The sequence below is a fragment of the Arachis ipaensis genome, chromosome B5 (genome assembly GCF_059453495.1).
Source record: "Arachis ipaensis isolate K30076 ecotype BB chromosome B5, ASM5945349v1, whole genome shotgun sequence".
NCBI lineage: Eukaryota > Viridiplantae > Streptophyta > Magnoliopsida > Fabales > Fabaceae > Arachis > Arachis ipaensis.
In genome coordinates, this window is record NC_142440.1 from 9,843,650 (window position 1) to 9,869,202 (window position 25,553).

Consider the following 25,553-nt stretch of genomic DNA (forward strand, 5'->3'; position numbering starts at 1 on the left):
TTATTAGACCCGAACCCGGCCCTAGACCCGATGAAACCAATACACTTTCGGGCCACAATTATACCGGATAAAAACCGGGTGAAAACCGGGTGAAAACCGGGCCGTTAACATTACATTACGTTGATACCTTCTTGTAAGCTAGCATAGTAGCGTGTAAAAATATCCAAATTTCTAAGACTCCAACCATTATTTAACATGGTAAAATTCACTTAGAAAAATATAACAAGAACCAACCATTCTTCAAAATTAAAGCATAACCACAATCAATACTAAAGTATAACCACAATCAATACTAATATTGTCTAATAATACCAAATATTTAAATCAATACAAATAACACAATATTATGCATTAGTCTAAAGTCTTATGCATTCTAAACATAAAACATTAACTTATAGTTTTATAATGACTAATAACACAAAATATTAAGATTTACAATACTTAAATTTCACATAAGAATAGTCATGATCCATCACTAATAACACAAAATATTAATTGTGTATGGTAACCGGGTCACCGGGCCGACTTCGGGTGACCCGAGCTATGGCCCGGACCCGACCCGAAATAATGACCGGGTCTATTTTTGAGACCCTTACCCGGCCCTAAACCCGATGAAATCACACCAAATTAGCCCCAAAAGTGTTCGGGACCGGGCCGGGCCTTCGGGTCGGGCCGGGTCTGTGCACCCCTAGTTTTTAATAACCGGTAACATAGAGTTTAATAAAATATAATTCATATATTTTTTTATTTATGTATATGTATATATATTAAGAAAAACTACCGTAATATATATATATATATATATTTAACAAAATTAATATATAAGGTTATAGAAAGTCTCATCCAAATTTGACAAGAACAAGACGACTTACATAGAAATGGTTCTCATGGATGATAAGATAAGTTGGTTATTTTTCATTATTCTTTCAAGTGATACTAGGTCCAATTTATAAATATTTTTTGTTTATATTTTAAGTTTATTTGATAAGTAAACCCTTGCACACGAACAAAGAAAGTGCGATTTTATAGATTTATAAATGCTAATAGCCTTTATATTTAATTTGTTTTATAGTGTGATAATAACTAATATATTTATTGGTGGATTTAACTATTACTATATTATTTATAATCACATTACATTCAGTATATATGTTTGATTTATTGAAAAAAGTAGATTATTAAAATCGATTAATAACTATTTTAGAGTTAATCTAATTAACACTAAATTAAAAAAAAAACAATACATAGCATATTATTTTTTTATTAATAAAATTCTTATAATTCAAATTAATTTTAAAAAAATAATTTAAAATTATAATTTCAATCTTATCACGTGCATGGCACGGATAATTATACTTGTTAATTTAATAAGTAAACATTGACAATATTTTTAGTTAATTCGTATCTTCTTATTTCTACGTCTTAGAAAAATATAACGAAAATTTTTTTTGTAATACTTTCTTTTTTTATTTCCTTCTCGTATAATACCTCAAACCCTAATAATTAATTATCAATGTTTTAAAATATAAAAAAATCTTTATATTGGTGATTGTTGGATGATCAATTTCATTAAAATTGAACATTATTATTTCAATATATTAATTATTCATGTCAAATTTAATAGTAAAATAATATTAAATTATTTAAAAAAATTTAAAACTAAAATAGAATAATATTAATAACTAAATTAAAATTTAACTCAGATGTTAATAACTAAAACAGTATTTTTACTCTGTCCCAAATTTATGTAAATCTTTTAGTCAAAAAAAAAAAAAAAAAGAAAACTCGAGGGAAAAAAAAAACCGAATGCAATAAAACTGAAGGCAAGTGAGTAAGTAATGAGTAATGACAGTTAAAGCTTTACGAGAGGGTGAGTGATCCTCCTCTCTCCGGTTCCTCCGTTGTCACGATTTTCTCACTTCACTCCTCTGTTTCTCAGCTAGGGTTCGTGTTCCAGTTCCAGTTCCAGCAAGATGGAGCACGCCGAATTATCCACTGAACAGGTTAGCCATTCTTCCTTTTAGATTAGATTCGTTTGTACTGATTCTGGATTGAGCTATTTCTTTTGCTGATTCCGATCAAATCACTGCGTTCTGGAAGGTTCTGAGGAGGGACATCCCATGGGAGACCTACGTGTCCACTAAGCTCATCTCTGGTACAACCCTTCAGCTCCTACGCCGTTACGACCATCGTTCTGAAACCCACCGTGCCCAATTGCTACATGAGGTTACCCATTTCCTTCCTTCTCTCTTCAATTACAATATGTAAAATTCTCTAGTCCGGGACGAATCTTTCAGTAAATTCAAAAATACTAAGGCTTTGTGCTAAATTTATGTTCTTCATAAATTCCTTGCTGAAATACAAGTGGAATAGATAGTATTTGACTATTTGTGACTGTGGAGTTTAATGTATAATTGTGTTGAGATTTTGTTTCTGTTGTGGCAGGATGGTCCGGCTTATGTTCGCATGTTTGTTCATGTATTGCGTGATATTTTCAAAGAAGAGACTGTAGAATATGTTCTAGCTTTGATAGATGAGATGCTCACAGGTAATTCGAAGGAAACTGGGTTGTTGTTTCGATCTGTATTACTTGTGGTGTGTGCTTTAAGTTGTGCTCTTTTGCAGCCAATCCTAAAAGAGCAAGACTGTTTCATGACAAGACCCTTGCAGATGAAGACACTTATGAACCTTTCTTAAGTTGAGTATTTACTTGAATATTTACTTACTCTACATCTTAATCATTAACCTCTATGTCACGATTATGGAAGCCCAGTTCTCTTGCTCTGCACTCATTTAAGTATTTAACTGTTATATTTCTTGACTCTTTGTGAAGTTGTTGAAGTATTTCAGCATTTGGCATATTGGCTTCTATCAGAGTATATTGTATACATAAAACATCACCATTACTTTAAGCTTTTTCCCTTCCTTTTTTCTTTTGAGAAATTTCTTTTACAAGGGTTCCACATCTTCCACCAGCCATTAATGATCATACTCTGATTTTCATGATATTTATTCTTATGCATATAAACTTTTTAAGAGTCATTAATATCAGCTGAAAACTGCTGCAAAGCAGATATAGATATTTCATATTTGTCTATATAGGATATGTGCATTAGTGCATGTAGGAAGACTGCTTCACAATTGGCAACTTAATAGTTTATAGTAGCTGTTCTCCTTTTCACACAAAAGATAGTCAGTCTTTTTCTGTAACCATGGTTATTCTTGCATGTGTGTTTTCTATTTAAGTATTTATTTATAAAAATCAAGGATATATATATATATATATGCATGGATATACCTGTCATGAAGCTAATGCCACGTGATAGTTATCTATCTTTTGCCTGTATTTCAGGTTGCTTTGGAGAGGAAATTGGTTCATACAAGAGAAAAGTTGTAAGATCCTTGCTTTAATAGTTAGGTAACACAAACTGACACAGTCATTCCCTCGTGTTAATTAAAAAATAAGGCCCACAAGTATATTATTTTCAGATTTTCAATTTCTTATTATCATATAATTACAGTGCCAGGCCCAAAAATCAGAATGGCGGTGTTGTAAATTCAGAATCAAACTCAAAGAAAGCATTTACCACGATTGAAGATGTTCTAGGAGGATTGGTAAAATGGCTTTGCGAACAGGTATGTGATATCTGGATCGATCATGACTTAATAATCATGGTGTAATAGATAATGGATAATTGGTCCATTTTAGATGTGATAGGTTATAATTTTGGACTGCAGAACTGCACTAAGTCTCCAACCAGATGGTATAACATGGGATCAAGATCCTCTAAAGTGAGGAAGTTGGTAAAATGAGGAGTTAATCACTCTTAAATTAAGATAGTGGGGAACAAATTTCATGAAAGTTACAAAATTAACGGTGATTAACCCTTCACTTTTACCACTTTACCAACTTCCTCACTTTAGAGGATCCAAATTCATAACATGTACACTCAGATCACTAGGCAGTTGGGAAAGCTTGAATGACTTAAAAAGCACTTATATTAAAATTCATAAGATAGTCAATGGACTCATTCTACATATTCATTTTCACCTGATCATATAATTATCATTTGTAGTTGAAGAAGCCTTCTCATCCTACACGGGGTGTTCCAACTGCCATCAATTGCCTGGCAACTCTACTTAAGGAACATGTGGTTAGGTCTTCCTTTGTTCAAGCAGACGGAATCAAGTTGCTTGTACCTTTGATTTCTCCTGCATCCACCCAACAGTCTATTCAGGTAAAGTTGAAATATATCTTTGAGAACTGATCCACATGATTTCTGCCAATAGTTAGCTAGGCAGGTGTGATTCATCCTTTTATAACTGAAATGCTAGCTGGAAATCCTGTAGCTTGCATTGCAGTGGCTAAATATGCTTGTTGTGTAGGATGATGTGGTGATTCCAAGATTTTTTTTTCTTTTTTGGACTTGGGATCTCAATGAAATATTCAAGCCACAATTAGGCTAGTGTTAGAACTTAGAATTGATGGCACTCATTTAGGGAATTAATTGACAATTCTCTCTGTAACAGCTTCTTTATGAAACATGTCTCTGTGTATGGCTCTTATCCTACTATGAACCGGCAATTGAATACTTGACTACCTCAAGAACCCTTCCTTCTCTTGTTGATGTTGTTAAGAGTTCTACAAAAGAGAAGGTATTGTTGATTCCTTTAGGTTATACAATTCATCTCTTCTTCTTTTTCCCTTGCAAAAAAGTTATACCTTCTAGTGTTAGCTGAATTAATTTGAGCTTTTTGTTATATTTTAGGCTAGCAATTACATATGCTTATAACTTTTCCTAGGTGATCTGATATTTTTATTTCTTGTTTTGTTGGTTTTTGTCAGGTTGTTAGAGTTGTTGTCCTTACCTTTAAGAACTTGCTATCAAAAGGGACATTGGCTGCTCAAATGATTGACCTTCAGCTACCACAAGTTGTTCAGAGTTTGAAAGCACAAGCATGGAGTGATGAGGTGAGAGCATGAAAGTTTGAAGGACTTACATTGATTTTTCCTAATGTAAATTTATTTTTATGCAAATTGAATTAACTATTAGTATGAGTTATGTGGACATCAGTCACCAGAAGTCATTTTTATTTACATTTTTCCATTAGAGCATTTTTGCGTAATTATTCTAGAATTATTTATTAGTATTGGAAAAATTAAATTTCAAAGTACACAACAACAACAAAGCCTTATCCCACTAGTTCTCTATACAATACTAAGTAAAATTGCTTTTATGTGTGATGTTATTGCAAAAATGCATTCTGTTTATGTACATGGCTGTTATTTCAATGAGGATGAGTTGGTAAATTAGATCCTGAATGCATTTCAAGGTTGTTTTAACCAAACATCAGTTTATTCTGAAAATGTATTTTGAGAGTCAAAATGCGTTTTTGGAAATGTGATTTGAGATATAGTTGGCGTTAATCAACTCTCTCTCTCTCTCTCTCTCCAAAAAACAAATATCTTTATTTTGAAGCGCGTACATTTCTTGCTACTTCATAGGACTTGTTGGAGGGATTGAATTACCTGGAGGATGGGCTTAAGGATAGCATTAAGAAATTAAGTTCTTTTGATGTGTATAAGCAAGAAGTTCTCCTTGGCAATCTGGATTGGTCTCCCATGCACAAAGATCCCATATTTTGGCGAGATAATATTACCCATTTTGAAGAGAATGACTTCCAGGTATCTCTGCATTTCCTCTTCCTTTCATGCATCATTTCTTATTGCTAATGCTGGATTGAGGGAAATTAATTTCTCTCATTTATGGATTTAATATTTTATTGCTTTATTGTTTCATAATATTATATTACTTTGCCTACAATGATTTAGTATTCACCTTGGTGGAAATCATTAGTACTGATCACTGAATACTACTTGGCTGGTTAGCATACGAATGTGTTCTTTTAGTTTGCTATTATTAGGATACACAACATGTAAACTACCTGATGATTTACTCAATGATATACCTTGAATTGAATGAAGGTTAGCTTCCATGTCTAAGCATTGTAGAGTAATTGATTAAGCTGCGTGCTATTAGATGGAAGGTTTTCATAATTGTGTTTGGATTGTTGTTGTATGATCCATATTGACCTGGTTAGCCGGGAAAAACCAATGAACTAGTCTCTTGGCCAGTTCAGCTGTAGTTTTAGACCAAATTCACACTCATCCAGTCAAACCCAGCCACAATGGGGCCACCTGTATGACCTGGTCAACTAAGACTTGGTGTAGTCCTGACACTTGTGTTATGGAATTTAATAGTAAATGGGACACACAATTGCCGCAATCTGTTTAATTTTAAGTTTAGTGCCAAGTATATAATTAATTCAAGTATACACGCGGTCCAACTGAAAAAGAATCTTGCAACATGCTTTGGATTTTGGAAGGACATCTTCAGACATTGAAAATGACATGCATGCTTTTGTTGACTTGATCCGTACTCCCATCACATGCTAACAAATCATTTTGTTCAAAACTATACATATAATGACAATGGATTTATGATCTTTTTACTCCAAACTTAATTACTTTCATGGATCCTATGAGACGTGATCATTTTATTACAAACACGGACGTCTCTTTTACCACAAGAGTGACATGGACAATGCATTTTATAGCAATTACCTTTCAGCAATGCTTTAAAAGTTAAGAATTATGACATAATCTCATTGCATATTAATATTTTCAAAAAAGTGGAAAACACATAGTGATTCATTCATCTTTGTAAATTGCAGATTATAAGGGTTCTAATAACAATTTTGGACACTGGTAGCAATCCAAGGACTTTGGCTGTTGCTTGCTTTGACCTTTCGCAGTTCATCCAGCACCATCCTTCTGGGCGTCTCATTGTGGCGGACCTCAAGGCGAAGGAACGAGTAATGAAACTAATGAATCATGAGAATGCTGAAGTTACTAAGAATGCGCTGCTCTGCATCCAAAGACTTTTCTTAGGTGCAAAGTATGCCAGCTTCTTGCAGGCTTAGCTCTATTTCATTGGAGTGGAATAGTGTATGCATTACATTCCACAACTTTTGCTATTTCGTGATTTGGAAGGTTCTATCCTGTACAAGGTTCATTCTTTGCAGCTTCATTTTATTTATTATATTCTGTTGCCGCTAAGGTTCGAGCTTCAGAGCAGTTAAAAGTTGTCATGAGAAATACATAATTACGTATCCTTGATATTCGGCTATTCAATAAAGAGTTCTGTAAATTTGTACTATGTTGTGGATATAGTGACATATTGAATTCGATGGAAATAGACACCCCTTGTTATTTTGACATTTAATTTGGAAAATGTAAGGAAGTTAATCCCTCGCTAAGAGTTTGTTGTGTTTTTTTGAACCAAATTGAGTTGGTCTAGTAGATAGTTTGCTAGTCTGGTTTGAATTCCGCTCTGTGCATGTTTCGATTTGCGATGGATTAATCCTTAATCTGTCTAATTGAAAAAGACTATAGGAAAATAAAAAAAAAAAAAATCTTGAACGAGGAAATAAGATCGAGTTGTCATATGATGCTTCTTGTGGGAGAGAATGACTTAAGAGTTTGGGGCTAAGAACTTGATGAAGACATTCAATCTCAAAGTTATTATATATAGGAAGCTTTTGCTTGGTAATAAATGCTGTCCTCCAACTCGGGTTTTAATTTGTAAATTTGTTCATAATTGTCTTGATATAACGGAAGAGATTTATCTATCTTGTGTTATAAAAGGATATGTTAAGATTATAAATTGAAAATTTTTTTTATTAAAAATATAAAAAATTTAAAATCTTCTAATAATAGTAAACTTATCTTCAGCTACATCTATAAAGTAACCTGCTAGCAGTTAAATATCTTGGAGGATGTTAGCATAAAAACGTGTAAATTTTTTTTTTGTAAAGACACTTAAGTGTCGCATTATTATTGGACGTATTAATAAATCGATTATTTTTAAATTTCTTAATAAATTAGAATAAAATCAACTTTTTTATAACAATAACAATAAACTCAATTGTTATCAGATGCGGTCAAACTGATCAATTTACATAATCCACTGAATTATAATTTTTTTTTAAATAAAAATCAGGGATATATTTGTCTTTTTATCAAAAAAATTTAAACATCATTCGATTTAGATTGTGTAAATCGGTCGAATCAAATTGGGTCTAATAATTATAGTGCGGATAATTAGATTTATTATTGTTGCTATAATTTTTTTTTTGGTGACTTTTATTGTTGTTATAATAAACCGATTTATTCTGATTTATAAACCGATTTATTCTGATTTATTAAAAAATAAATTATTAACCAATTTAATAAAAATATCTAATAATACCATAACACATAAATATTAAAAAAATATATTTTTAATATCTTTATTAAAATGATCTCCAAATATCTTTTGCGGCTAGTAATAAATATGAGGCGGAGAGGCAGAGATGGCACAAATCATTCAAATAGTGGATAACGCTTTCTTTAAGGATATTTGAATTTATGGCTTGTGGAATGTTACAACTTACAATTGAATTTAGTCAAATCTTGAACCCAGTGTGGTCTTTTCAAAGGCACAAGATCAAGGTGTTATTGGTACAAGCCTCCAAAATCCAACCACATAATTTAAACTCTCTTAGAGGAAAAGGAGGGCAAACTAAGAAAATACAATAATTTTGGTTTGGTGATCGATTGTTAGTGTATATATAACATTTTTATTTTACATTTTATGATGAATCATAGTTATAAATTAATGAAAAATAATAAATAAAAGAGTAAAATATTATTTTAATTTTAATATATGAACAAAATTTTAATTTAGTCTTTAATGTTTTAAATATTTTATTTCAATTCACATGGGACGTTTTTGTTATTGCTGGAAGTCTCTGATACAATCTCCAATCGGCTCATTTTTATTGTGGAGATCAAAATGGTAGGCAACATCTTAAAGTGTAATGTTGATCTCATCCCATAAAAGGTGAAAATTGTGGGTATCATGTCTCGACTGCTCGACAAATGCAAAAATCGAGGAATTGTTAAACATAAAATCTCTCAACTCTACTGTATATTCAAATTCCGCCTCCCTTATATAAGGCAATAAGATGCCAACAGGAGGAGATTCAAAGTCACCCAGCATGGCAACAATAATCAAGTTCTCTTAATGGTCACAATATTTACTCCTGCAAATTAAGCTTATCTGAATCATTAATTATATTTAATAATTATTAAATATTATAAATTTAGTAGATAAATATCGTTAATAAAATATTATATTCCATACAAACATAATTTTCATTGCTAATATTCATAGTATGAAATAAAATAAGAAAAATGAAGCAAAATTTAAAAAATAAATTATGGGTAAAAAACTCAAATGAGCCAAGGGCTCATCAAAATTACCCATATCCGCCAAATCAAAAATTGAGACAATATTCAACCAGAACGTATTTTTATGTAATTCGAAACAATAGGTTTCGAACTAGATATGTATGTAATTCGAATTGATTGAATTCGAATTACTCCAACTCACTAAACCCACGTAATTCGAATCAATTCGTTTCGAATTAGAAGCGAAAATTTTCAAGTAATTCGAGTCAACTTAACTCGAATTATGAGAGAAAAGTTCGAATCCTATTAATTCGAATTACTAGGAGAAGGAGTAGGGAGAGAAGTTCGAATCTTATTGATTCGAATTATGTGATTTTGGCTACTCTAAGTAATTCGAATTGATTCGTTTCGAATTACATTGAACTTGCCTATATAAGGGGTTCGAACCAAGTTCATTCGAATCACTTTGCCATTCTCATACCCCACCAAATCCCAGAGAAAACGACCAACATTTGGGCCGAGATTCACCGGATTGGCATATTCAGGCGATGGGAGACAATCCGGGGAGGCTTTACCGTCTGGATGGAGTTGCTCATATCGCCGGGGTGATCAACGACGAGGTTAGTGGTCTATGATGTTGCGCTGTTCATAGTGTTTTATGTTATGAAAGTGGTTTTATGATAGTGGTTTATGTTATAGCGGGTTTATGGCAGTGGTTTTATGAAAGTGGTTTTATGTTAGTGGTTTATGTTATAGTGGGTTTATGGTAGTGATTTTTGTTAACGGTTTAGGACGATGGTTTATGTTGTTGTTAGTGGTTTAGGATAGTGGTTTAGTATAGTGGTTTAGTAAAGTGGTGTGGGCCAGTGGTTTTTGTTAATGGTTTTTTATAGTGGGTTATGTTAGTGCTAGCGGTTTATGATAGTGGTATAGGCAAGCGATTTTTGTCAGTGGTTTTTGTCACCGGTTTTTGTCACTGGTTTTTGTCACCGGTTTTTGTTTTACCCGTTTTTGAGGTCGGTTTTTTTTAATGGTTTTGGATAGTGGTTTTAGCGTATGTTAGCGGTTTGGGGAAGTGGTTTTTGTTCTTTGTGATATGAGTTGCATATGTCAGTGGTTTCTGAAAATGTTCTAATTATGCGGTTCATCTTCTGTCCAGCCTCAGCGTTGCATATCCAGCGTTAGGCGGCAGCAGGGGATGCGGCTTGATGAGAGGTACGTTCCGTATCTTCAGATGGCCGGCTTGTACCATCTAGCGAGGTTGAACGACAGATGGTTCCGACTAGACGAGCCTTTAGTCAGTGCATTCATCGAGAGATGGCGTCCAGAGACGCATACCTTCCACATGCCGTTTGGAGAGTGCGCCATCACCCTTCAGGACGTCGCATACCAGCTGGGGTTGCCGGTGGATGGTCATTACGTTAGTGGTTGCCTGACAGACTTCCACCTATACATTGAGGGTGGTAGGCCAGCTTGGACGTGGTTCCATGAGTTGCTTGGTGTCCTGCCTCCTGAAAACCAAGTTCAAAAATTCGCAGTCAATTGTACATGGTTTCAGGAGACATTTGGAGAGTGTCCCGCAGGGGCCGACGAGGAGACAGTTAGGCGCTTTGCCCGTGCCTATATCATGATGTTGTTGGGGACGCAGCTGTTTGCCGACAAGTCCGGCAATCGTATACACATCAGATGGCTACCCTTTGTTGCTAGACTCGAGGAGATGGGTGGCTACAGTTGGGGGTCGGCGGCGCTCGCATGGTTGTACCGATGCATGTGCAGAGTCGCTAACAGACATGTTGTGAAGTTAGCTGGGCCGCTACAGTTACTGCAGTCTTGGATCTTTTGGAGGTTTCCTTCCTTTAGGCCCTCCCGGTATGATGCGTTTAGCTGGCCCCTTGCCTCGAGGTACGTTTAGTTTTTTGTATTACGTATCGTTATGGTATTCACTTTAGTATGACTCACGAATGCATTATAAACCTTTACTTATTTCGCAGGTGGTCTGGTTACAATCCTGGGATTAGCAACAAGGGGCCTAGGGTTCAGATGGCTCGCCTGAAGCTCGACCTGTTACAGCCTCGGGATGTAAGTACCATCAGCCGTATGTGTAGCTAGTCAATGTTTAAGTTTTTAAAGTTTAAAAGTGACTTTTAATAGAATGTTTATGGTGTTTACAGTTCATATGGATGCCCTATAGCGCACTCGACGTCATCCAGGTTGTCCATCCGGAGGTATTGGAGCCTCGGCATACGATGCTATGGCGGTGTGTGACGTCCTTGATATATTTTGTGGTTGTTGAGTGGCATCAGGTTGATAGAGTGCTACCGCAGTTTGGCGGCGTACAGCCCCAACCGCGCCCCGCCCTGAACATAGACTTCTTGATGTCGAAGGACGGGAGAGGAGGTGACCGTTGGTTTCTGGCGCAGCTAGCTGATTGGCATCTTCACTGGCAGGAGCGTGCGGATCACATTTTACAGTTCGACGTTGTGGCCGACCCCGGCCCCTCGCATGAGTTCTTGACATGGTGGCATCAGCATGGAAAGAGATTCCTGTCACCAGAGATGTACTTGGGTGATCCACGAGGTCTTCCTATTCCGGGTGAGGCGACTCAGAGGGGTCCAGGCCGAGTTCCTGAGATGGACCTAGTCCACGATGTTCCTGACAGACGTCGTGTTGAGAGGCGAGCTCGAGTCGGCACACGTCGTAGCCAGCGAGAGCATGCCTGGCTCGATGATGCCATGGATGAGGTTGAGGACGCAGGTAGGGGTCGAGGGAGACGACGTGGTGGTGGACGTAGGAGGAGGGGGGTTGATGCTAGAGATGATATCCACCACCCTGTGAGAGATGCAGCTGGACGAGGTGAGGGTGTCGGGGTTGACAGGCCCCAGCAGGGGGGGCATGATGGTGAGTGGTATGGATCTGGTATGGGAGATCCGTCGACGCACACTGACGCTGGGCTTGGATGTGGACCACTTGGAGATTATTTCGTTGGTGTCCCCGGTGATGATCAGGCACTTCAGGACAGTACTCCATGGGTCAGTCCGAACTCTATGTTTCCAGACTTCATTGCTAGTGACGGTTTAGTGGCGGAGTTCGGTGGACCACATTTCCTTGAGGATATCCGTACCATCATGCAGGAGGATGATGCTTCACGAGGGCGGCATCAGACGACAGGGACACAGGCACCTTTAGATGTAGATCTGAACGAGCCTACCACGGTGCCTCCTGTGCAGACTTTTGCCTTGGGTGGGACGCCGACATCCGCACATACTCTGGGGTCACACTCAGTTGCCGGTCCGTCGTCATCCAGACCAGTACATGTTCCCCCTAGGCCGCCTACAGCGGATGTTCCGGAGGACGATTCCGACTCGATTGAGGATGAGGAGCCACTGATCCGGAGAGGACATAGGACACGGGTTCCGCGCCGTTGTTTCACTGGTTCACACCTATTCCGATGATTCTGGGTTCTACGTGTATTTGTTCTTGCCATGTAGTCAGCTTGTGTATTTTTACTTGGTTATTAATGTTATGTATGGCTTCCTTTATGTATTTGTGCACCCGGTAGTTACTTTCTTGTTATTTAGTGTTTTATCAGACACCTAGAGATAAGGTGTAGTTTGGTTATGTAACGTAAATACATAACAAGAACCACAATTGAAAGATATGTATCGTACGAAAAAAAACTTTTTGGAATTGTAGAATAAATTACTTAGTTTCACGAAGTTCATTGGTTGCTAAGTTAAATAACATGCATGTGCTGATGGTAATAGAAATAAAAACATACGGACAAACATTACTAATCATTGGTTGATCCGTTAAATAACATACATGTGATGGTGGTAAATAGAAACAAAAACATTCAAACTAACATTCCTAGTTATTACCCTCCGTGACTGTGGGTCGTCCGGCCTGCGGACAACTTCGCCGAGTATGTCCTGGTTGCCTGCAGAGGCCACATCTCTTTGGGCGGTTCGGATTTGCATCATCCATGTTGGTTCGTATACGAGTAGACCTCGGCCGACCCTCCCTCGCACGCCTCATGTTCGGATCCGGTATAACGGTGGGCCCGGCATATGGGGGCCAGAATCCCTCCGGAATGGGAGGTGTGAATCCCATCTGATAGACACCGAAAACAGAACTCATGCGATAAACTTCGTGGACGTAAGGCTGCCAAGTTAGTCGTGAGTACGCACAGCATGCCAGTGCGTGAGGACACGGGTAATGAAGTGCCTGGAAGTATCCACAATCACAAGTCTGAGACCCTAGTGAGACCCTGTACGTACCAAGAGAGAACGAACCTGTAGGAGTCGTTTCAGCCACGGTGTACTCCGAGTTATCCCTGTCATAAACAGTCACCGTGAAGCACCTGGCCGTCTTCAGGTTTGCCTCGATACACTTGACCAGGTACTGGCTAAATTGTTGTCCGGTAGCCATCTGAGCCTGGGCCTCCGAACCCTTACAGACAAATAGTTCCGCAAGCCTTCCATATGTGGCCTTGATCAGCGAGCACACGGGGAGGTTCCTTACCCCCTTCAGAATAGAATTCACACACTCAGAAATATTGGTCGTCATGTGCCCGAATCTCCGACCTTTATCACAGTACTGTGTCCACAAGGAGTACTCAATTCGGTTCGCCCAGTCACACATTGCCGGGTTCTCGGACCGCATAATGTCGAACCAGTAATCAAACTCTACCTCCGTCTTCGCATATGCGGCGTTCACAAGAAGCCTGCGGGCATCTTTGCCCTTGAAGGTGAGGGCGAAATTCGCTGCAACGTGTCGAATGCAGAATGCCCGGTATGCAGCTGGGGGTAGCCATCCCCCATCGGACGCCTCAAGTGCTGCCTTGATGCCGTTATGCCTATCTGAAATAACCAACAATCCCGGCTGAGGTGTCACGTGCTGACGGAGGTGGGTGAGAAAGAAGGACCAAGACTCAGCATTCTCACCCTCAACCAGTGCGAATGCCACAGGGAGTATGTTGGAATTCCCGTCCTGTGCAATTGCCACAAGCAACGTTCCCCCATACTTGCCATATAGATGGGTGCCGTCAATACTCACCAACGGCTTACAATGACGAAATGCCTCGATACAAGGGGGAAAAGTCCAAAACAATCTATGAAAATAAGCCCGAGACTCGTCCTCCTGTCCCCCAACTATAACAGGGCAAGTCTTGAGGACGGCTACAGTACCAGGCATCGTCAACTGAACTCCTAACACCCACCGAGGGAGCTCGTTGTACGACTCATCCCAGTCCTCATAGATGATTGCAACAGCCTTCTGCTTCGCCATCCACACCCTCCTATACGTAGGCCTGAATCCAAAGTGAGCTGCCGTGGCATTCAGAAGCACCTTGATGTTGACGGATGCGTCAGCCCTAACCATTGGCATAATGAACGTCGCTATCACATGGTAGTCCAAACTCCTATGGTCGCTGGAGATGGAGGTGGCGAGACAGGTGTGCGGTCCGTTGTACCGCTTGACTTTCCAGATACCCTTACGTTGCCGGAGACTCAACCGAATCAACCATGTGCACCCATTCCCAAACTCTGAACACTTTCCCACGTACCTTCGATAGTCAGACTCGACTACCTTGTACTGTACCCCTCGGCGGATGCTGTACGTCTTCACACTCAACAGCGCCTCATCTTTGTCCTGAAATTGTTGGCCAACCTGAAACTCTGTCATACCGGCGGACCCTTCCATATCCCGAGCGCCAAATCCAGCAAGCTGCTCAGGATATTCATCCTGTCTCATGGCTTCCAGGTCCAAAGATGAAAAATGGGGTGGATACTGCTGTGTGCCAGAACTAGTTCCACCAGTAGCCCTTATCGGATCGCTCGCTCCAACATCATCGCCGCTTTCATCGGCGATAAGATCCGGCTCGAGATCATCGTCATCTGCCTCATCAAACAAGCCCTCTCCCACTCCAGCCGGTGTAGGACACCGTACGTCGGTCGGAAGATGTTCCCCATATCCAACCTGGTCTCCAACATTGCCGCTAAGATCAACAGCAAACGATGGGGAGGCGGCAGGCTGGACCGCTGGCACATACACTGGAATGGAGGAGGAAGCAACCGCAGGTCTCGAGCTTGAACCGGCCACCGTGGCTATAGTGTTGGCATTGCGGTTCGACCCACCCGATCTTGATACCATGTCAGCGAACTTTGCCAACAGCTCTGGTGTCCTCACCTCGGGAAACTGCCTACGAGAAAGAAACATGACCTGCAAGTCCTCGTCACTCCCAATGGTGAAACAATCATACTTCACCGTATCATGGAGAACAGTGGTTGGAATGCGATAGTAAAACTTCTTAACTCTTTTCACTCCTTCCACACCAAGCTTGACAAGCACGGAGCTAACGAGAGCATCGTAGCTGGTGGTGGGACTCATGACAATACATAGAGGATCCTTATCAGTGAACTTCACGCTAGAGCGAGTTTTTCTCTTAACCGATCCTCTATGGTGTACTAGCACTAGAAAACTATCCTCACTAGTCATCTCACTTCTTTGTTCACAGCTCCATGAGTTCGCTGCATATATATAGAGCTCCACTCCACACTAATTCGAAACAACTTGATTCGCACCATATAAACATAATTCGAATCCAATCAATTCGAATTACAAAGGAGTAGTAATTCGAATCATTTAGTCTCGAAAAACGTCATTCGTCAAAATTTCTTAGTAATTCGAATTGATATCATTCGATTTACCCTTAGCTAGTTCGAATCTTATTGATTCGAATTACGTATGACTCTGCATTGTAGTAATTCGAAACGAATTGATTCGAATTACGTGGGTTTAGTGAGTTGGAGTAATTCGAATTCAATCAATTCGAATTACATACATATCTAGTTCGAAACCTATTGTTTCGAATTACATAAAAATACGTTCTGGTTGAATATTGTCTCAATTTTTGATTTGGCGGATATGGGTAATTTTGATGAGCCCTTGGCTCATTTGAATTTTTTACCCATAAATTATTCATGTTGCACCATTCTAACTTGACTAATAATATTCTAGATGACTTGAATGTAACTTTAAGTTTTAGAAAAAACATCTGATCTAACAAATATTTTATTTAAATAATATATTTATTTGATTTAACTAATATATTAATTTGTGTTTAGCTTTTATATTTATTTAACTTAAGTTAAAATTAATTATAAAAATATTAAAACCTACTATACCTACCTAAGTTAATATAAAACTTCTAACTAACGAAATCAAAATACCTAACACATTAAATAAATTAATAAAGCCTAAACACCTAAACTAATTATTTATTGAAAATAAAAGAAAAAAAAAATAACCTCAAAATCCAAAGTTCCAGTTATGTACCAAGTCGCATTTAATTTGTTAAAGTCTCTGTCGCAAACATATTATCGGGGATTCGGGGTCATATACTCATATGTACTTCAGGAACTCGAACTTAAGTTGTTATAAAGTTACAAAATTCTTAAAAATTATTCAAATGAACGAAATCTCGACTACTGTAGCCTTATATATGCCTCAGAGCATATCTCGGATGTTGAGACCCTTATTAAGTATTTACGCGTATTGAGACCTGGTTCAATCTTTACACATATCTCAGATATTCAATACCCATTTTTTCGTTTAACACGTATTCCAGATACATTTTAGATACGTCAATCGTCGTTGTGTCACATAACAAATGTTTAGTACGTGACATTTGCTTATTTTTTATTTTCTCTTTTAGTATTCGAAATATGATAAATCATACATTTAAGTAATTGCTTTATATTTTGTACATTTTCATAATTTTTATATTTATTTAATTTAAATAAAAAAATCATGTTTACTTATCAACAGCCACAAAAGTCAATATTTTTTGTTTGTTTGGCAAAACGGAATAGACCGCAGCGACAATAATCTAATTGATGAGCTTAACTATGAAGAAAAATGTATAATCCATTTGGTAAAATGCGGTATATTAAATTATTAATAGCTCGTTGACATATAGTTCTTACATATATTTACATGTAATTAAATGTTTCATGCATTGCACCATTTCAGCATTTGTGATATTTACACATAAAAGATAGCTGATTCGGACCAAAAAAAAAAAATAGTAGTTTTTTTTTTTTGTGGCTAAAAAGAAAATACTAGTTTGAGTGATAGAATAGATTAGCACATAACTTAAGAGTATAAATGCTCAAAAATAAAATAATTTTATAAAATCCTTACAAGTCTATTTATATCTATATATTCTTTCTCCTACCGTCTATTTAGATAATAAAAAAAAAAAAAAAATCTCTGTTGTATACTGGCTTACCATATATAGTCTACATCTACACTACACTTTAAGGGTTAATTTTCCTCCAAACCCTTCTTTTCCCTCCACTTGATATCTAGATAGTAGATAAATAGATTTTCAAACCTAACCTATAATTGTTTGCTTTTAAAATTTTATTTATTTGTTTACGAATAATTTTAGTTTATAAATTTATCTCATAATAATGTTTTTATGAATTATACTTTATTTAATACTATAGTTGAAAAAAATAAAAAATACATATTAATAAAATAGTGACAGAGAAAGAATAAATATGACTAAGAAATTTTATAAAAACACACTTTGTAACTTGTAATTTAATATAAATTTAATTTTTATGTTATGAAAATGTAAAATAATTTTACACAAATGCTCAATTATGTAGCACATCGTTAAAAATATAATTTATTATTTTAAAAATATTTAAATTCATAAATTTAATTAATTTATTATATACATTTTTTTAAATTATTGGTGCATTAAAACTAATTTCATTTAATATTTTTAATTTATATAAACGTTTTAGAATCTAAAAATTATTTGAGTAGTGCATGTCATTTTTAAAAACACTTTTTATCTAAGAACACTGTTGAATAGTCTTTATTCAACGGTCCAAAGCTGGCTTATATACTCAATTGACCCCTGGTGATCATTCCACACAAAGCATTCACTTGTCAAAACCAACGTGTAGCGTGTACTTTAATATGAAAAATAAAATAATAATATGTCATATTCAAATTTTCATTAATAGAAGTTTGAAAGATAATAAAAATTAATTTAAAATAATTTATATTATTTTATTTATAATTATTATTTATTTAATTAATTTAGATTATTTTAGTAATTAGTTCACTAACTTACTTAAAGTAAGAATAGTTTGAATTATATTTTGTATATATATTGTGATAAATTAATTTTTGATCTATAAAATTAAAAATTTAAGCTTAAAGATATGTGTGTTATTTAGATTATTTTTTTATTAATTTAATATTAATAGTAATTAATTATAATAAGAATACATAAAGAGTACATAATTTTTTTTAAATAATAAAAATTTATTATTTAAAATAAATTATCAAATATTTAAATAAATTAAAAATTAAATAAATACAATGAAATAATAAAAAAAATGCTAATAACTACTAATGCAGGTATATTTTTTAACAACTATAGACTAATATAAAACAGATGAACAACAGAAGGAGTGTGTGAAGTGTTGACGAGTACACAAAGTACAACTACTAAGCCTAAGCCCATAAAACATGTAGTTCAAAAAGAAAAAAAAAATGTATTCCAGACTTCTAGTTATTGATGTGAGGCTGAGGCTATAGTATTTGACTATTTGCATTGGGGTTGATGCAGCAGAAATGAAAGGGACGGATAGGGTTATTACTTCCACGAAAGAGAAAAAAACAAAATTATAGCTTCAACGGAAAATAGAATGGGAATTTCTTAACCTCATGATCTTATCCCTCCAACCTCTATCCCTTCTTTGCATATAGATATTGAGCTGGAAGATGTTATTGATAATTTGGGAGTTAAAGGAGTTGCAAGTGTTGGGTTTTGATTATGTCCTTAAGAGGACGAAGTGGGTTTTCATCCTGGGTGCCGTGGCCTTGGCGGGTTACGGTGCTTATAGGCTTTATCACGCGCCCATAGCAACGCGTAAGAGGATGAGAGTCTCCAAACTTCTTGGCACGCTACTTTTCGTTGCGGAAGCCATTTCGGAATCTGCAGAAACCCTTGTGGTCATTTCTGGAGATTTCAAGGACGTCTTGCAATCCGACTCCCACCAACTTTTTGAAACAGATTTTCAAAATGGCGCGCTGTCAGCACTTTGCTAATTCTCTCGCCACCGTCATGCGCATTGTCATCAAGAGAGTTTCGCGAGACTATGAAACCGTAAACCTTCCAATACTGACCAAACTGGTTCCGCGTTGCTTTTTGCTTTTTGCGGACCGAGTGCTCGACAAAATGTTAACGCCAGCTAGGTCAGGTTTTGTCTCTGTGGTTGTTGGAAGCTTTGCTATGAACCTCGTACTTAGTTTCTACTCAGGCAATGCAGAGTTGAATTCGAGTAATGAAGATGGTGTCTTAAGTGCTGATAGATCATCCTCTAATTGGGATTAAGTTCTGAATTGGATTAATGTGGTTTGTGGTGATAAGTGGGTGAAGTTTATTGAAAATTGCATTCAAATTTGTGTGAGCAAGACGGTTAGACAAAACAATGCATATCAATATTTATGATGATTTTTTCTCTTGGTTAACGAATACAAACCATGAAACTAAAGTGAAGAAAATGCAGGTGACTGTTTGTAATAATGCCATGGAGACTCTAGTCAAAATATTACATTAGAAGTGTTGATCCTCAGCTTTGTTTAAATTATTTTTGTGCAGTCATTGTTTTAGAAAGGTTTAATATACTAGTTTTTGAAACCTCCTTACACTCCTAATAAGAGTACATAAGGAGTACATAAAAAATTTAAGTACCAACTTGAAAAAATTGACTATCTATATCATTTTACATTTATTATAATGACGGTTAGAAGAATCAATTGAGTCATATTTGGTAATAGCTACATCTTGACTAGAGAACAGTAGGGCTGGGTTTGTTTTTAAAGATGGGACAAGATCTTGACTATAATAGAGTTATGTTTGTTTTTGAAGATACGACAAAATCTTAAAGATTGGACAAGACAAAGAACAAAATATAAAAAATAGAAATGTAAAATTTTGTGTTCTTATATTTTTTTTGGTGATAAACTATAATATATTATAAAAATTTAATTTATTCTATTTTTTATCCAAAAATTTGAAAAAAATATAATAATAAAAAATATAATTATAAAAAATTAATAAAAATAATAAAAAATAAATTATATCTCTTATTAATATCTCTATATCTTTTTCTTATTTTTAAATATAATATTTTTATCTATATTTTATCTCTCAAATATAATTTTATATTTTTATATTTTAATTTAATATCTCGTCTTTATAAACAAATACAACTTAAAGGATAATATGATATGTTGCATGGGCCATGGGATTCTTTATTTAGAGAAAAGATAAGGACTTTGTATGCTTCCTTAAATATAATTATAAAAAAGTTTTTAAGTATATCGATATATTGGTGTTTCAGTAATTTTTAACTGTTGATTTTAATTATATATATTATATATATTTTTTATAATTAAGATCAATGATTAAAAATTACTAAAACAATGGTATATCGATAATAATTATATAGATTTAATAGTTAAATTCGTCTCTGAAAAATTACCAATTCTTCAAATTAGTTCTTAAAAGTTTTTTTAGTCATATTAGTCTTTAAAAGATAAAACGTCAGTCAAATTGGTCTTTCCATTAATTAAATGATAACGGCTGATGATGTGTCACGTGGCATAATGACGTGACAGGTTAATGCCACGTGTCACAATATGATTGGTTGACGTGTCAAGTCAGTGACACCTAACATGCCACGTGTCACTTGACGTGTAAAAAAGTTATTTATAATCAAAATAGTCCTGAAAGTTTAGACGTAAGTCATTTTCATCCTTAAAATTTTAAAAATTAATCAAATTAGTCCTTATATAATTTTTTTTATTTTTTCATAATATTAAATTTGAAGTATTTTTGATAGTACTAATTTTAATATTATTCCTTAATAAATAAATTTTTTTACATAAAATAATAAAAATAATTTAAATTATTATAAAGTTATTTTGTCATTTGTATTTTAAATTTTATATTTTCAAATTGTAATTTTTTATAGCAAAATTTTTTTATTTAAACGAATTTATCAAATTATTGTTGATTATATATTTAAAAATTTAATATTTTAAATTTTACTATATAATATAATATTTGTTTTAAAATTTAAATTTTTAAAATTATTATTTCTATTATTATTTAATATATATGGTAGAACTCAATAATTGAAAAATCGATTTGTGGGATCACTTGTTGAATCTTAATATTTCAATATATATTTTTTTAAATAACTACTATATTTATAGAGTGAGATATAAAAGATTAAAATATTTAAAATAACTACTATATTTATTTAGTGAAATCCAAAATATAGTTTTAACACATTTTGGATTTCACTAAATAAACATGGTAGTTATTTTAAATGTTCTAATCTTTTATATTTCACTAAATAAATATAGTAATTATTTTAAAATATTAAAAAATTAGAGTTTTAATATTTTGAATTTTACTAAATAAATATAGTAGTTATTTTAAATGTTTTAATCTTTTATATTTCACTAAATAAATATAGTATTTATTTTAAAATATTAAAAAACTAGAATTTTAATATTTTAAATTTCACTAAATAAATATAGTAGTTATTTTAAATATTTTAATCTTTTATATATCACTAAATAAATATAATAGTTATTTTAAAAAAACTATAAGCTTAAAATATTAAATTTTTAAATATATAATCAACAATAATTTAATAAACTTGTTTAAATAAAAAAATGTCACTATAAAAATTACAACTCGAAAATATAAAATTTAAAATACAAATAACAAAATAACTTTATAACAATTTAATTATTTTTATTATTTTATGTAAAATTATTTTTATTTATTAAGGTCTAAAAAATAATGTTAAAATTAGTACTATCAAAAAATACTTCAAATTTAATATTATAAAAAAAATAAAAGAAATTTGTAATACCCGGTCTAACCGAAATTTAGTAAATAATAAGTTGAATAGGAGCGAATATGGTTGGAAGATTTGGCAATTGGAATTTGATAATTTAAATATGATATTTGGATTCAGTGAATTTTTCTGAGTCGGAAAATATAGTTTTCTGCGTAAAAGTGCGCAGTGGAATTTTGACCGGTAGTACCGGCTGAGATCTGTCTGGTACTACAACTGAGGAAATTGATTATGGGTAAATAAGATTAAGAAATGAGGAATTATAATTAGGGAAGGTAGAAATATTTAAAGTGCGATTTAGAGCGCTAATCTTAAAGGTTTTGGCCCAAAATTGGGCCAATGGGCAAAAATAAGTGAACCGGGCCTAAGTGGGCCAAGACCCAACATATATAAACATTAGTTGTGAGCATTTCAGCTCATTTTACCCTAAAAAGAAGGGTTGGGGCGCTGATTTGAGAAGAGAAGAGAAGAGAGAAAACCTAACTCTCTTTGATCTTCAAACCACCATAACTTGAGCTACGGAGCTCCGATTGACGAGCCGTTTGCGGCCACTCATTGCTCTTCTCATCCTCTACAATTCTATCTAAGTTTGGTGGTAAGTATTTCATTTATCTCTGTCCAGTTTTCGAAATTCTCCACTGTTACACGTTTTTGGGTAGTTAGTGTTGAAATCTTGTGATTTTGGGTGTTTAGGGATACTCCAATATGGATTCTAAGTGGGTTCTATCCCTACTTCATATGGGCTGAGGTAAGAAGTGCTCAAACCCTTGTGATTTGTCATTTTTATGAGCCCTAGGTTGATGTATGTATGTGACATTGGTTATGTTAGTGTATTTGGTGATGTTGGTGCACAATTGGGAGATTGGTATTGCTTGAGGAGCTTTGGTAAGGCTTGGAGCTAAGGTTGGTGAAGAATTCCAAAGAAGAGGCTCAATTGGTTTGGCTACAAGAGGTACGGTTTAAGTTTCATTTAAGTACCGTGTGTTGTGATGAGAATTCCTAGGCTAGATGCCCCTAGGATTAAGTTTGGATTGTGTAAATGGTTGGTGCTAATATGCATAGTTGATATGTAATGTGAATTAATGATTGGGTTGAGAATTGTGTGACCTTGTATGCTTGGTGTATTGAGAATTTGATGTACTGGGTAATGAGTATTGATTTGTGGTTTATGCATTTAAATTGTGAAAATTGGGCCGGAGGCCGTGAATTTTGGGCCAGAGGCCGAAAAGAGGTAAGAAAGGTAAGTCGATGTGTGCATTGTATGATGGCACAAGTGATTGGATGAATTTCAGATAATGAATATATGAATGATTAGGTTGGTTATTGAATAATAAGGTTTGAGAAGTTGAAGTGTGGAATTTGGTAATTTTGGGTGAAATTATGTAGATGAGGTATGTTTGGTTCGGTTGAGATATATTATGTGATCATATATGTGATTATGATTATTGATGCCTTGATGGTATGATGATGCATTAGAGATATGTATGTTGTGATATATGCTTGGGGAATGATTAAGGTTGATTTGTGAGTGAAATCACGTGATAGTGAGTATGATATTGATTACGTATAATGATGGTTGATTGGAAATGGTATTATTGGAAATTGGGATGAGGAAGGATGTATGACATGATATTGTGTTTGTCCTTTAGCCATTTGATTGAGAAGTGTTAAAATGGTTAGATGTGGTTTTGGGAATTTTTGGTAAAGTGTCAATGTGTGAGTTGAGGATGGCTTGATGTGGATTTTGGTACATTTTGATTGATTTCAAAAAGGGTTGAAATTGGCATGTTTTGGTTGATTTTGAAAAGAGTTGAAAATGGCTTGTTTTGAAAATGGCACCTAGTGGTTTTGTATGAAAATATGGTTTTTGGGCATACTTTGACGGGACATAACTTGGACTACGGATCTCTGTTTTGTGCCAAATCTATTTAGAAATGAAATTGGATCCGGGATGTACATGCCGTTTGAAGAACGGGTGAAAAATGATTTAAAATGAGAAAGTTATGTCCGTCGGAAGATTGGGGGTTGAATCTGTAAATTCTGCAGCTTTTAACTTAGAAAATTTTTAGCAGAATGACCCTCCACGCGTAGGCGCACTTGGCGCGTACGCGTCGTTCTTCAAGAAGGCACTATCCACGCGTGCGCGTGGTGTGCGCGGGCGCGTCGATGCGCTGCACCAAATGCCCAGCTATTTTTCCGAGAGTTGTGCCAGAGTTGTGCCAGTTTTGTGCCTGGGGCGCAAGAGCACCCACGCGTACGCGTGGCTGACGCTTGCGCGTCGTTTGGCTATTTTTCAACCCGCGCGTCCGCGCGTATGATGCTTGCGCGTCGATGAGTTTTGTGGCCATCCACGCGTGCGCGTGGAGTGCGCGTACGCGTGGCCCTGTTTTCATGCCAAAGTTGATTTTTGAGTTTTAAAAGCCAAATCTCATACTTCTAAGCCTCCGATCTCACCTCTCATGTATTAAATCATTCTGATATGCCTAGCAATGAGCTAGGGGATGTGGTAACTTGCGAGTGAAGCAAGGGGAAAAGTTATGATCAATGATGATCAAAGATGATTATATGAGATATGGAGGATGACGGTGGAAGTACCGTGTATGCCATGAGCCGGAGGGCTATATTTATTGATAAATGGCCCGTTCTTGATTGGACCATGAGCCGGATGGCTGAGTTATTGCCGGGTTACGGCAAAGCCATTATTGTTTATGGCTGAGTATAAATGCATATATGATTAATGAATGAATATGTTAAATGGATAATAATGAAAAAAATATTGAAATGTGATGTGCGACCCCGGGTAGTAGGCAGTGGCATTGTCCACTTGCTCCGGATATGAGACGGGAAAGGAGGATTATGATAAACGAGTTTAATCGTGGGGTTTTGAATAAATGTGTATTTGTGATACCTGGGTAGTAGCAAGGGTCGTGGTTCGTCCCGCTTGCTCCGGGTCATTGTCTGAGGATTGATAATAATGAAGGGTGATTATGAATAAATGTTTATTTGTGATACTTGGGTAGTAGCAAGGGTTGTGGTTCGTCCCACTTGCTCCAAGTTAATGTTTGAGATTTGGTAACAATGAATGTTGATAATATGAATTGAGATTGAATGAATATATGTTTGAGATGCCTGGGCAGTAGCAAGGGTTGTGGTTCGTCCCACTTGCTCCGGGCCAATGCTTGAGATACCTGGGTAGTAGCAAGGGTTGTGGTTCGTCCCACTTGCTCCAGGTCAGAGATTGCGACGCCTGGGTAGTAGCGGCAGTAGTGGTGAATCCACTCGCTCCAGGTTGA

At 35.5% G+C, this 25,553-nt stretch overlaps 2 protein-coding genes across 3 annotated transcripts; both read left to right on the plus strand.

The window, feature by feature from the left end:
- Positions 1-1,833: 1,833 nt before the first annotated feature.
- Positions 1,834-7,320, plus strand: LOC107642827 (V-type proton ATPase subunit H). Of its 2 annotated transcripts, XM_088486514.1 has the most exons (12): positions 1,834-1,870; positions 1,940-2,003; positions 2,101-2,226; positions 2,446-2,548; positions 2,626-2,696; positions 3,351-3,418; positions 3,522-3,636; positions 4,077-4,238; positions 4,531-4,656; positions 4,847-4,972; positions 5,507-5,686; positions 6,736-7,320. In XM_088486514.1, the coding sequence occupies exons 2-12, from the start codon at positions 1,974-1,976 to the stop codon at positions 6,982-6,984; spliced, it is 1,356 nt and encodes a 451-aa protein (XP_088342640.1). In that variant the 5' UTR covers positions 1,834-1,870; positions 1,940-1,973; the 3' UTR covers positions 6,985-7,320. The 2 variants fall into 2 exon arrangements, with proteins under 2 accessions (XP_088342640.1, XP_088342639.1); XM_088486513.1 differs by having other exon boundaries at positions 1,834-2,003.
- Positions 7,321-19,096: 11,776 nt separating this feature from the next.
- Positions 19,097-19,715, plus strand: LOC110262736 (protein PHLOEM PROTEIN 2-LIKE A10-like). Its single transcript, XM_088486753.1, has 2 exons — positions 19,097-19,375; positions 19,419-19,715. The coding sequence occupies exons 1-2, from the start codon at positions 19,103-19,105 to the stop codon at positions 19,713-19,715; spliced, it is 570 nt and encodes a 189-aa protein (XP_088342879.1). The 5' UTR covers positions 19,097-19,102.
- The last annotated feature ends 5,838 nt before the right edge of the window (positions 19,716-25,553 follow it).